This window comes from Mirounga angustirostris, unplaced genomic scaffold, assembly GCF_029215605.1.
Source record: "Mirounga angustirostris isolate CCGP_5_RB_7025 unplaced genomic scaffold, mMirAng1.0.hap1 SCAF_7, whole genome shotgun sequence".
Lineage (NCBI taxonomy): Eukaryota > Metazoa > Chordata > Mammalia > Carnivora > Phocidae > Mirounga > Mirounga angustirostris.
Genome location: NW_026991715.1, coordinates 122,187,656 through 122,200,711, shown reverse-complemented (window position 1 = coordinate 122,200,711; position 13,056 = coordinate 122,187,656). Strand labels below are relative to the sequence as shown.

At 41.2% G+C, this 13,056-nt stretch overlaps 1 protein-coding gene across 1 annotated transcript in view; it reads left to right on the top strand.

The window, feature by feature from the left end:
• The window catches only part of C7 (complement C7), a 58,386-nt gene that overhangs the window by 22,113 nt on the left and 23,217 nt on the right, over positions 1 to 13,056 (top strand). Inside the window, 6 exon segments of the mRNA XM_045904190.3 lie at positions 930 to 1,040; positions 4,440 to 4,542; positions 4,544 to 4,601; positions 6,952 to 7,180; positions 9,247 to 9,418; positions 11,204 to 11,291. Coding sequence (XP_045760146.2) covers positions 930 to 1,040; positions 4,440 to 4,542; positions 4,544 to 4,601; positions 6,952 to 7,180; positions 9,247 to 9,418; positions 11,204 to 11,291 — 761 coding nt within the window.

The window sequence follows — 13,056 nt, the reverse complement described above, 5'->3', positions numbered from 1 at the left end:
GGAAAATTAGTCCAGCAATGGCTTAACCTAAATTCAGTTTCACTGTTCCCCCCACTTTTTTCCTTAGTATTTAAAGAAATGGAGAGAACTTTTTTAAAGCTTTCCAAGTTGGTCAAAGTATTTTTTTTGAGTAAAAATTTTACTCTTGAGCAGTTTCTGTTCTTCCTAAAAGTTCTAATGGAAATATAATTAAAACTGCTGAGTTATAATAATATATGCCCCCAACTGTTCTTTAAGAAATATTGAGATTATTATAGTAGAGTTAGCAAAATTATATGAGAAAAATATATTTTCACACTTTATTATTTTCTATCCTTCTTAAAAAATGCATTGGCAAAACTCTATTTGATAATGGATAGAAATTGTTACATTCTAAGGTTATGAGTCATGAGAGGGAAATGTTGGAAACCAGAGATGGTAAAGATATTAAAATAGAGAGATTAAAGCAGTAGACCTCGGGTTTTAGGAATTAATTACTGTAGAACCAGAACCCAGTTTGGGGTTTCCAGCAGGTGGATGGGGACGATTACATGCCTACTTTTATTGATTTGCTGTATGCTTGAGCAGCTGACTGTGGATGGGCCAAAGATATCACTCTTTGGGGTGTTCAGTTTCTGTTCCTTCCGCTGTTTCATGTAGAAATCATCCCAGTCTTCTCCCCTCTCTGGTCAAAGCTAATAGGAGCCAAAATTTGCATTTGAAAGTAAGTTTCAGACACATGATGCTTCATTCCTAGATATATACATGTATGATTATTTTGTTTAATAACAAATATCAAATATTCCTTTTTCTGACCCTTGACCCTTCTAGAGCTCTTGAGCTCAATAGTAGGACATAACCTCTTATCTCCATTCTCACACCTGGCTGCATCTCAAAAGGAGTTTTTTAACAAATGCAAAAATTAAGCACCTTTACAACTTTTCCCTCAGGTCTTGGTTCAGCAGATCTGAAGAGATGTGCTTCCTCAAGTTTCAAATTTTTCTTTACATCATCAAAGGGCAAATGCCAAAAGCTGGAAGAGGCCTTAAAATCAGATTCAGGTAAATAAGAAAGGGGCAATTTGCTTTACAAACTTAATCTCCATCCCTCTCTCTTGTGGCTAATTCCTGGCCTCCAAGGGCCTTTGAGATTTTAACAGGTGTTCTATTTTATGTTTTTTATGTATTTGGTTATGTTTGCCTCTGATCTCTCTTTCATATGTCATGGCAGTGAGACATCATGCAGAGTGGGAAGTTCACTGGTTATCTCTGTGCACTGTAAATGTGTCCTCAGTGTATCCTACCTTTGTCCCCTATGATGACTGCTGGCAATCAAGCTTAGAAAAAGGACACCAGCAGGAGAAGATTCAGTTCCACTCTGACATGGATGCTCAGTGCACTTTTTGGTGCATGCTGCTGCTGGTGCTGGTGCTGGTGGGAGAGGGAGTGGGGAAGGTGGTGTGCTATTCTTTGAGTGATTGAAAAAGGAACTGGAAAAATAAACTGATTTAGATTGTATCTAGATGCCATGTTCAGGAATTGGGATTTCATTCTGATGACAAGGGGTGCCGTTAAAGGATTTAATACAGGGAGTGACTAAATGAAAGATTACAAAGAACATTGTAGAGAAAGAAGAGGGACTGAGAAAGGATAAACTGATAGGATAAGAACCAGGAAAGAAGTGCCTGGCTGGCTCGGTTGGTAGAACATGCGACTCTTGATTTCAGGGTCATTGAGTTTGAGCCCCACGTTGGGCATAGACCCCACTTAACCAAAAAAGAAGAAAAAAATTAAGAAAAACAGGAAAAAAAATGAACCTGAAAAGATCAGTGATATTAAAAGTAAAGGAGAAGGAGAGATAAACAGAGAAATTCTAGAGAGAAGCTAAATAAGAGAAGGACTGGAGACTGACTCTTCATTGAATTTGGTGATTTCAACTTACTGGCCTTACAGTGAAGAGATTCTTAGTGTGGTAGCAATGGACTGAGTGGTACTAGAGCTTAAGTTCTCCCAGGGTGGTGGCAGAAATTGGGGCAAAGGTGAAGACTGACTCAGGTGTCAGAGTTCTTACCGAGGAAGTGGGGATTCTTGGGATGCTGGCAGATGACTGCAGGAAGGAGGGAGACAGAGGAGTGAAACCAGGTTTATTTACTCATTCACCTCCTTCATTCATCAACTGTTTCTGGGGCCTGGGTGGAATTTGTTCTAGGCGTTGGGGTACAAGCGGTGGCATGCCCAAGAGAATGCCTGTCTTCATGGAGCTGACATGACAAAGGAGGAGGACAGGTTTTTGAAAGAAAGGGAAATATAGTGATCTGGAAATAGAAATGAGAGTGGGAGCTTTGGGAAGCTCAGTAACATGAGCAACTGGAAGCTGCTCACTGATTTTATTTTATTTTGTGTTTAGCAAACACATAGTGTTTACTATGTGCCCAGCACACTTTTAAGTGATTTACAAAAATTAGCCAACATATTCTTCCTATCTAAGAGTTAGGTATTATTCATATTCCCATTATACAGACAGGGACACTGAGTCACGGAAAGGTTGCCCAAGATCGCAGTTGGTAAGTGTCAGACATGAGATTCAAGGGCATGACATTTGGCTTCACAGTCAGGGCTCCTCATTGTCGCACCAGGCTGATTGTCTAGGGGAAGACAGATTGCCAGCTGGAGCAGGGAGCTCACTGAGGTGTGGACGCAGAGGCTACAGGCTTAAAAATAAAATTAAAACTGATTTCTTAGAATCTGTAATTCGTAAAAAGGTCTGCCAGTGAAGCCCGCGATTTCTCCAACTTTAGTATACACCGAGATAATCTGAGGAAGCTTGTTAAAATGCTGATTACAGGGCTTTCCTCCCAGCTGTTCTCTCATACATCTTGGAGCCCAGAAATGTGTAGTCATTCCAGGTGGTTTGGAGTCAGGTCCTGCAGGGACTGGATGTTGTGACACGCTGCCTTCAAAGGGAGACTGTTTGCATATTAAAAACAGAGCTAATGATGAAGATGAGGAAATACTTGGTAATTTATTAAAAACATCAGGCTTTAATAATTTCTGATAAATGTACAGTTTTTGAATTTGAAAAATTTTATGAAAATTTTATGAAATTGCAAAATTTAGTTAAAAGAAGTGAACTGAAAATCACCCCAAATCCGGTCTGCAAGAGAGGAATTTCCAATCATGACCAGTGTAAAAATCAACCACAAATGGAGACAAAAAGATTCCTGAAATTATAGGGCACATAAATGTGGAAAAGAATTCAATTAATATTCACTGCTTAGAACACTCTTCATGTGTTAATGTATGCCTGTTAATTAATAGCTTTTTTGCTTATTGTTAGTATTCCAGATGCAATGAACTCCCCCCATTTTATTATGAAAAATTTCAAACAAACAGAAAGAACATAGTAATAAATACCCATATACCCACCTCCTCTATGTAACGATTATTATGACATTTTCCTGTATATAATGGACATATAATATTTATAATGTGGATTATTCAACAATATATAAATATTATATATTTAAAATATTTATAATTGTACTTGAACCATTTGGAAGTAAATTTCATGATGCTTCATCCCAAAATTTATGCATATATTTTCTAAGAAGGAATACAGTCTCCTATATAACGTAATGCTCTTATTATACCAAGAACATTAAGAATATGAACAATAATTCCCTAAAATCATCTACTTTCAGGTAATGATTATGATTTTCTTTTTTTTAAGATTTTATTTTTTAAAAGATTTTATTTATTTATTTGAGAGAGAGAGAGAACGAGCATGTGTGTTCCTGTGCATGCACAAGCAGGGGGAGGGGCGGAGGGCAAGGGAGCCAGAGAATCCCGAGCTTAATGCGGGGCTTGATCCCACAACGCTGAGATCATGACCTCAGCCGGAGCCAAGAGTTGGATGCTCCACCGACTGAGCCAGCCAAGCGTCCCTTCTCTTTTCTTTTAATAGACATTTTTTTTAAAGAGTAGTTTTAGGTTTACAGCACAATTGAGCAAAAAGGACAGGGTTTCCATATACTCCTGTCAGAAACTGAGGCCTCCCCACGATCAGCATTCCCCACCATAGTGGAATGTTTGTTCCAATTGATGAACCTGCATTGACACATCATGATCACCCACAGTCCACAGTTACGTTCAAGTTCAGCCTTGGTGTTGTACATTCTGTGGGTTTGGACGGATGTCTAATGCTCTGTATCCACCATATAGGATCATACAGTGCATTTTCACTGCTCTAAAAATCCTCCGTGCTCCACCTATTTATTTCTCTCACCCACCACTGCTGACAATCACTGATCTTTTTACTGTCGCTATAGTTCTTCCTTTTCCCGAACGTCATAAAGTTGGATGGGTTGTGTTTTAGTGCTTGATAGACTTTTCACTTTCATGTTCTCCTTTTCGTTTCGTTTGTGCATCCTGACTTACTTGATTTGATTTCTCCTTGTGTAGGAACTCAGCTCAACGTGCTGCGAGGGGACCCGTTTGTCAGGGGGGGAGGTTCAGGCTTCGTGTCTGGTCTCAGTTTCCTGGAGCTGGACAATATTCCTCCTGGGCAGATATTCCTCCTGGGCAGAATCTGTGACTGGTCTTCCCCAAGTCATAAAACAAAAGGTATGTCCTGCTCTGTTGAAAGCAGCACAAAGCAGGCATGTTTCTTCGCACTGGGAAAATGAGATTAAATCAAGGTGGTTAAACAGAGACAGCTGTGATTAGCATTTTCTGTATCCCAATTATGTTTTGTATAGTGAAATGAATGCATACATAATAATAAACAGAAGCTTCATTATCTTCTATGTCCATAATTCAATTGTAAAGGTTAAATGTCTTGTAAATACCAAGAGAAATTAATAACGAAATTTGCATATTAAGCTTTTGACCAAAATTTGATTATGTTTTCCTTGGTCTCTTATTCAGAGAATTATAGATTCTTGCAAGAGGAAAGCATTTAGGCTTGTCTAGTGTCCCATCAGATTACCTTTCTTCCTCTGGCCATGGCATGTAGGCTCTTGGAGACGTGTACATTAAGATAGAACAAATTTGTCTGGCCGAATTTTAGGATGTTTTATTGACACAGTTCTTTTATAATGCAACATATGTGCTTCTAAAAATCCGAGAACTAGGCAGAATTGCACAGTAAAGACCACCTGACTTATGGGGAAAATGGGGTTAAGGACACCAAACTCAAAAACTTATCTGTGATAACTCATTTAAAAAAAAAAGACAGACATCAGTAAAAACAATAGCATGGGTTTCTATGTGTTAAATTGTTAAGAAATGCAGCTACTACATTAAGGTGGCACAATTCCTAGAAAAAGACTTGAAGCTTGCTGGGTGATGGGAGGGCTGGAGCTTCTGAATGATTGTGAAGCGTTAGAAGGAGAGCTACCAGAGGACAGACAGCTGTAGCCCCAGATGTGGATGGGTGAAGGTTAGTACAGGCAGTGACCCTGATGATGTCTGAAGTGTGTGTTTGTATGTGTGCGTTTTGTGCAATCCTATCTTGGGTTGTGTCCACTTTTCTGATTTCACCTGGTTTTTCTTGTGGATGAAATTGTACATAAGAACACGCAAAATTTGCGATACGATCATAGTGTTCCCTAATACATCTGTCTCAATGCAACAAACTCACATTTTCAAAACAAATGCTGTAGCAGAACTGATTCTCTGATCTGTTCACTGTCATGGGAATCAAGCAATGTCCCAGGTGAAACTTGGATACATTTTACAACCCCCCAAATCACAATAGCTCCTTGAGTACCCTCCTAACACCACATGCACCCACTTGCCTCGGAATAAGGGTGAAGGGAGGAGGGTAGTTTTCCCAGCAGGTCTTATCCTGAAGTGCCACCATCGATATTCACAATGACCTATTTTCAATACCAGAGCCCCATAACAAATCTTGAAAAATTCGAAATTGTTGATTAGGGAGAAACAGACATTCCTTCTCATTCTCACCTCTGCTCTTCTCCACATCGGACTGTAACTATCATAGGTAGCTGTGCTAACTCACTATCAGTGTATGTCCACGCGAGGCCATGCAGTCTGTTCTTTCATGATGCGGTGTAAGAGAGCTCGGGCCGAGATGGAGGGAGATGTGGCTGAGTTTTTGAGTTATCCTCATCCTTGCAGTGATGTGCTGCCACCAACTCAGACCTTCACAAGAGCCAGTGGTGCCTATATCTTCCCAATTCCACGGTCATTGGCATTCCAGTGGCAACCTGAGATTGGCCATGGGGAGAGTTCTTATACTGCAGAAACTGGCAAATGCTACAAATCAGAGCATTTTTGCTCTTAGGAGAGCAGATTGTTAAAGCTTAGCCAGCACATCTAGGGTCTCCAAGTTGCTTTTCACTAGACGTATTCAACACAGAACAATAATGCCTATCTGTTTTATTTTTATTATTTATATTTTATTTTTGGGGGGGCAGCAAAACAAGGTTTATTGAGCGAGAGTAAAGCTTATTGAATGATAGAATGCAAAGCTCCCAAAGAGGGAGGGGACCCGAGAGGGTTGCCCTATCTATCTGTTTTAAACTTCTTCAGGGAAAAATAGTCACGGTCTCCATTAAGAGACATGTTAAGTCTCTTAGAGTCAGGGTATTTAATTGTAAATTTATTTGCACTTGCTTCTTCACTGTAATTTAAATGTATTTCCTTTTCTTCTGTCCTCTGCAAGGGTGGAAATGTACTGCCTTCAAAATAATCTTTCAATAACTAGAAAATGGATGTCTTGTTGGTTTTGAAAAATTTTATGCAAAATACTTCTTCCTTATTTATTCCTATTTTTCCTTTTGCCTTGCAAAGAAAGTGAATTGCTTTCTTTTTGTTTGAACAAGAAACAATTGGAATTAACATGAGTGGCTTTTCATTTTATTTTAATGGGGATTGATCCTAAATGCCAGAAGAAAAGTGTTCTTGCCTAAAACCCTGATTATTGACCATGATGTCTTTATCTGTATAGCTGACACCTTTGTATGAGCTGGTAAAAGAAGTACCCTGTGCCTCCGTGAAAAGACTATACCTGAGGCAAGCGCTTGAGGAATATCTGGATGAATTTGACCCCTGCCATTGCCGACCTTGTCAAAATGGTGGCATTGCCACCGTTGAGGGGACCCAATGTCAGTGCCACTGCAAACCATATACATTTGGTGTGGCTTGTGAGCAAGGAGTCCTCGTAGGGAATGATGCAGGTCAGTGTGCTGAATTTTTGCTGGTTATGCTGGACACCATGAAAAGGGAATCACTCTTTCCGTCTGGCCCTTGACATTGTGCTTCTTTGTGTATGGGCATTTTAATTTAGTGTCTCCCTTCCTATTTCACTTCTGGGTTCAAGCTACTGGGTCAAGGCCCTCTGTTGTCTCTGTTTTCCTGTCTTTTTTTTTTTTTTTAAGATTTATTTATTTATTTGAGAGAGTGTGCACGCAAGGAGGGGGAGGGGCGGGAGAAGAAGAGAGACAAAATCTCAAGTCAGACTCCCTGCTGAGCATGGAGCCTGAGGGATGCAGGGCTCGATCTTACGACCATGTGATCATGACCTGAGCCGAAATTAAGAGTTGGACACTCAACTGACTGAGCCACCCAGGAACCCCTCTGTTTTCCTGTCTTAATTAACAGACCCACCATGCCCTCCATTGGAATGGATTAATGCCTAATACACCTCTGTCCTTCCATAGTCATCTCATTAAAGTTTTGTCATAACATAGGTCTGTGGAGCTGGTGTATGCATAGCTTAACCTTTCTGATGGTAAGCTCTTTGAAATATCTCTTTTTATTTTATATTATGTTCCATCAATCAATTATTCACAAATACTTTTGAACATCTGCTGAATGTGCCCAACTGAATGCTTGGTACTTTAAGTACCTTAGTACAGAACTATGTGAGGTTGACTTTATGAGTAGACAACGTACGAGACAATTTTGTATTTATTTATGTCTCTCTCCTCTAGGAAGCTCATTTCTTAAGGTCAGAACGATGATTGCTTTTTTTATCCCAGAGCCCACAGGGCTTGATTCATAGAAGTCACTTAATAAATGTTTGATGAATGAATGACTACATGACTAAACTATGGTTGCTTATAGACAAGCATCAAGAAGGCATCCTTGCCTCCCATTCTCTTCCCAAGTGGCCTGTCTGGTCAATTGAAATTCCACCACTTTGATTTCATTTCTTTGTGGCTTGGATGTCCTGTTATTTGAGAAAATGGAAGCTCCCCCTGCTGGTAAGGGTTGGGGTAACAATCATAATATATCAAGCTATTATTACGCCCTGTTAATATGCTCAGGGGACTACTTTATTAGCTCAATTTCTAATTATGGAAGAAAGCATAAGGAAGCTCACGGGAAAATATTACAAAATTAGTTTAGTTTTGGCGTGTGTGATACTGAGGAGTGGGTCACACAGTAGAAATAGCTAAGGAGCGGTGAACATATCTGTCTATCATCAGGAAGTAATGCTTCGGCGGCATGGTTTCTGAGATCAGTTTCTAACTAGGAAAGCCAAGTTCTTAGACTATAGTGCAAGTTCTCTCTTGCCTCCCCCAAGGAATATGATGGGGGGAAATTGTAAAAGCACTGTTAGTGGTGAATTGGCCCTGAGTTGGAAGGTGGCCAGCCTGGGCTGAGCAAGTGCCTCTGGACTGAGGGATGTGGACAGGAGGCAGATGCATTTCTCCTGCTTAGGCACTTCCTCATTTAATAGTGCCAGCTCTGGGGTCAGGAGTAGGGAATACTCAGTAGATTATGTTCTCATGCTCCATCACTGCTTTTATAATAGAAAGGTTCACAATAGGAACTGCTGTAACGAGAGGAGCCTGGACTCCGCGGTAAGGCCATGTTGCTGTCTGGACGTGGCTCTTGGCAGCCATTAGGGCACTGGGCATGACGTTCAACCACCTTGTCTTAGATTCCACACCTATCAACTGAGAATGGTCACAGACCTCCTGCCCATCTCGATTCATTCTGGAGAGAATTAAATGAACGGTAGAATGTCTGTAAAAGTGCTCTGAAACAGTTGCAAAATAATAAACAAATTTAAGATATTATTGCAAGAAGCTCGTTAATGCAGCCTTAATCTGGACAAACCTAGTCGGGATGCAGAGACATTCTGGTCATTGTAGAAGAACTCCTGAACCGAGTGAAGGGAGTGGGTGCCCAGACCGTCCCCTCCCCCAGGAACCACCTGAGCGGGAAGCTCAGCACTAAGCTCTGAAATCTTCCTCTCCGAGGCTTTCTGAACCAGCTCTCTCTTATCTTACAGGAGGAGTGGATGGGGGCTGGAGTTGCTGGTCCTCTTGGGGCCCCTGTGTTCAAGGGAAGAAAACAAGGAGACGAGAATGCAATAACCCACTGCCCAGTGAGGGTGGGCGATCCTGTATTGGAGAACCATCGGAAAGCAGCCCATGCGAGCATGAGGAGCTGGAGCATTTGCGGTAATAGCGGCCGGACCTCCTGGCAATTGCATAGAACGCAGTGCCCTTGGCAGTAAGCTTGAGGCCATCTGGCCGAGGAGATCTGAGCAGCTTTGGCATCAAGCAGATCCGCCACCTACTTGCTGGGTGACCTTGGGCAAGTTACTTGCCACACCTCTAAAATTAGTATAATCATAGAAGGTAAAACAATGGTAGGGTGTTGTCAGAATTAAATGAGATTCAGCACAGAAAGTGATCAGCACCGTGCCTGGCACATAGTAAGCATTCATTAATAGTTGTATTACTTTTCAGATATACCAATCCTATTCATTCATTCATTCATTCATTCATTCAGGAGTAAGCATAAAGCCAGATGCTGGATACGGGCTAATATCAAGACTGATTAGCCCAGCTGTCTGACACCAACTTCTCATTTGCCAGGACCTTGCAAAAGCTATCTCAAAATGCTTAGTTGATGAATTATACCCATCGGTCAGAATTCTTCAGGCCACACCTTACTGTTTTACACTGTCTTTACTAACCTCTTTTGATCAGGAATTGGCAAAACATTCTAGTAAGATAATTGGAAGGTCATGTGAGTTGAAGAAAGCTATAAGATAGTTAGGTATCTGGTAGAAGCATAGGGAGGTGGGATGCCTTTTTCCTAGGTATTTGGTGCTTCATAATCCAACAATAATGAATATCTCATGACCAGGAGGCTGGTGAGCATATGGCATTATGGTAGGAGGAAAAGATGAGGGTCTCCATTGGAGAAGCCCTCTGCCAGAGTTGCCATATTTCCCCTGCCTCTAGACAGAAAGCTGGAGGGAAAGGAGCATCCTAAGGAAGGCATTGAAGGAATTCTCGCTCTTCTTGGTGCTTAGAGGGGAAATCTCCTCCTGTTCCACACAAAGAGGAAAATTACAACCAAGACTTCACACTTGTGAGTTTCCTCAGAATATGGCAAGCGTATAAGGAACTCAGCTGAGGAGGAGGCAACACTCAGAGGCCATTTGTCATGTTTTCCCTCAGATTTCAAATCTCTGGAGTGGGGGTAATACTGGTGGCATGCTAGTTTTGGGGGAACTACTGAAAACTATTGTTTAATGTTGGATATCACTGTGACTATTATCAGGAGCTTCGTCTAGAGATGGCCTTGTGGGAGGTAGAAAGAGCATGACTTTAGGAGCCTAACTGACTACAATGTGAATGCAGCCTTGATATTTATTACTTTATAACCTTGGACAAGTCATTCAAACTTCCTGAGCCACTGTTTTTTTCACATACCTCTTAGGGCTACGGTGAATGTGAGTAGAGATAATGCACATTTGTAGAGCGGCCGCCAAGGTACCTAGCATATAATAAACGCTCAATCAAAGCTCGTTACTATTTTTGTGTTACTTCTCTTGCAGGATCGGTGTTACTGCCTTATTTTTAATACAGAGTTAATTCTGTGTTAAAGGCATTTCAGAAGCAGACAGCAGGAGAAAAAGTAGGTCTGAGACAGGTGACCTCTAGAAATCACATAAAGTAGGTGTGTTGTCCAGTGACTTCTATTTTCTTCTCTTTCTTTTTGTTCTTCATACTACTGACTTACTAGCTATTTTTTGGAAGCTTGCGTTTATATTTGAGTCTTCTAGTACAGGATATGATCAGATAGCGATTCTGAGAATGGCAGTCACATCCACGTATTTATGTGGATGGAGTCCCTTCAGATGTAAATGAAAAACTCACTGTGCTGTAAAATATTTATTCTTCTGTGGAAATCCATCACATTAATTATGTTTTGTTTCCTTTTCCTTTCAGATTGCTTGAACCACATTGTTTTCCTTTGTCTTTGGCTCCAAAAGAATTCTGTCCATCACCTCCTGCCTTGAAAGATGGATTTGTTCAAGTTGGTTATGGAAGATATATTATTTTCCTTTACATATATACCCTTTGCTCCAAGTTCTCTCTCTCTACTGATGTCATAATCTATTTCCTTCTTCCATGACGAAACAGAGCTAAAAATAGTTTATATGTGCATTTCAGTTTAGTGGTTTGTGACTTTTCTTCTTTGGCCCAAGGTGATTAGAATTCTGCAGAAGGCAGTAGATCTTCTGTGGTCAGGTAAATTAGTACTGCTGCCCAGTGAAATTAGAAATGTAATCATGCCAGAGGGCTGCTGAACATTTCCATTTTGAACACTAAAATAGGAATCCATAAGCAAGTTCTTCAACAAAGAGAACTTTATTCTTGCCACTGAAAAATGTCTTTAAAAATTTTTTTCATAAATATGAGGTTTGGGATGAAATACTGGGTTTATTCCAGAAGCCAGTAAGACATTTTGCCAGTGTTGGTGAGATACGGGTCATTATACTTTGAGCAATTTTCTCGTTCAGGAAGGAACACAGGTCATCTGCCACTTGTCGTTCTAGGGCATTTTTTTGGCTTTGGGGCCATATTAATTCATGTTCTTCTCACTGCTTGTTATGATGAGGCTTTGGCCCCAAGCAGTGAAGTGTCTTTCTGGCTCACATAAGAGATACTGTCCATCAGGACCCTCTCAGTGCTGCCAGTCTTTCTTTCTCCACAAGGATTTGCCTTTCAAATTCCAGGCCCTTAAACATACACTCACTGACATTTCACTGAAGTTTCCCCAAATGTAGGTAATGGAAATGGAGGAGGTGTGTGTGTGTGTGTGTATGTGTGTGTGTGTAGAGAGAGAGAGAGAGAGAGACAGAGAGAGACAGGGGAATGAACCCAGCCTCTCTAACACTCATATGTCCCAATACAGTTACCACAATCGATAAAATTCCTGAAGGAAACATAGGCTTGGAGAACAAGGCCAAGCAAACTTGTGTGGTTCAGCAAATTGTGAACTGTTGTCCCAAACTCCAGTGCATGTGTGTCCTGTAAGGAGCCAGGGGTTCTGAACACTGCCCCACAGATGGGCTGCATCACCCAGGGAACTTAACAATAGAGATTGCTGCTTGTCCCTTATCTTCCATTTTTTTCTCATTTTGTATATTTAGGGTAGAGCCTGAGAGTTGTGTGGTTTTTTATTTTTAAGTTTTTACTTATTTATTTGAGAGAGAGAGTGAGAGGGCATGAGTTGGGGGGGGCGCACAGGGACAGGGAGAATCAGACTCCCCACTGAGCAGGGAGCTTGATGTAATGGGGCTCCATCCCAGGACCCTGAGATCATGACATGAGGTGAAGTCAGTCACTTAACCAACTGAGCCCACCCAGGTCCTCCCCCCGCCCAACTTTTAATTGCTACTAGTTGTTCTGATACAGAGTTAAGTTTGGGCACTGTTGAGTTCAACTTCCCCATATAGCAGTCCCCTTTGCAAGGCAAAGGGAGGCCTAGAGACTAGCACCTTAACAAATCAAGTGTCCTTCCCCATTTTCTTCAAACCTCGGTATTAACTTGGGCCCTCTGTTTCCTACCAACTCCCATGATGGAGCCAGCCTGGGCTAGGACTGACAGTGAAGAGAAAAAGGCACCATGGGATTTTGTTCTAATACCTGGAGCAGAACAGGTCCAGCTTCCAACCCTCCCCTTGGGGTCATTCCTAAAAGATGAGGAAAGGAACTAAGAGAAACCCCAGAAGAGCATGATCACATCCTTAGGTCTTAGACTTCAAATTCTTCCTTGCTTCACTGTGAAAGCTCAC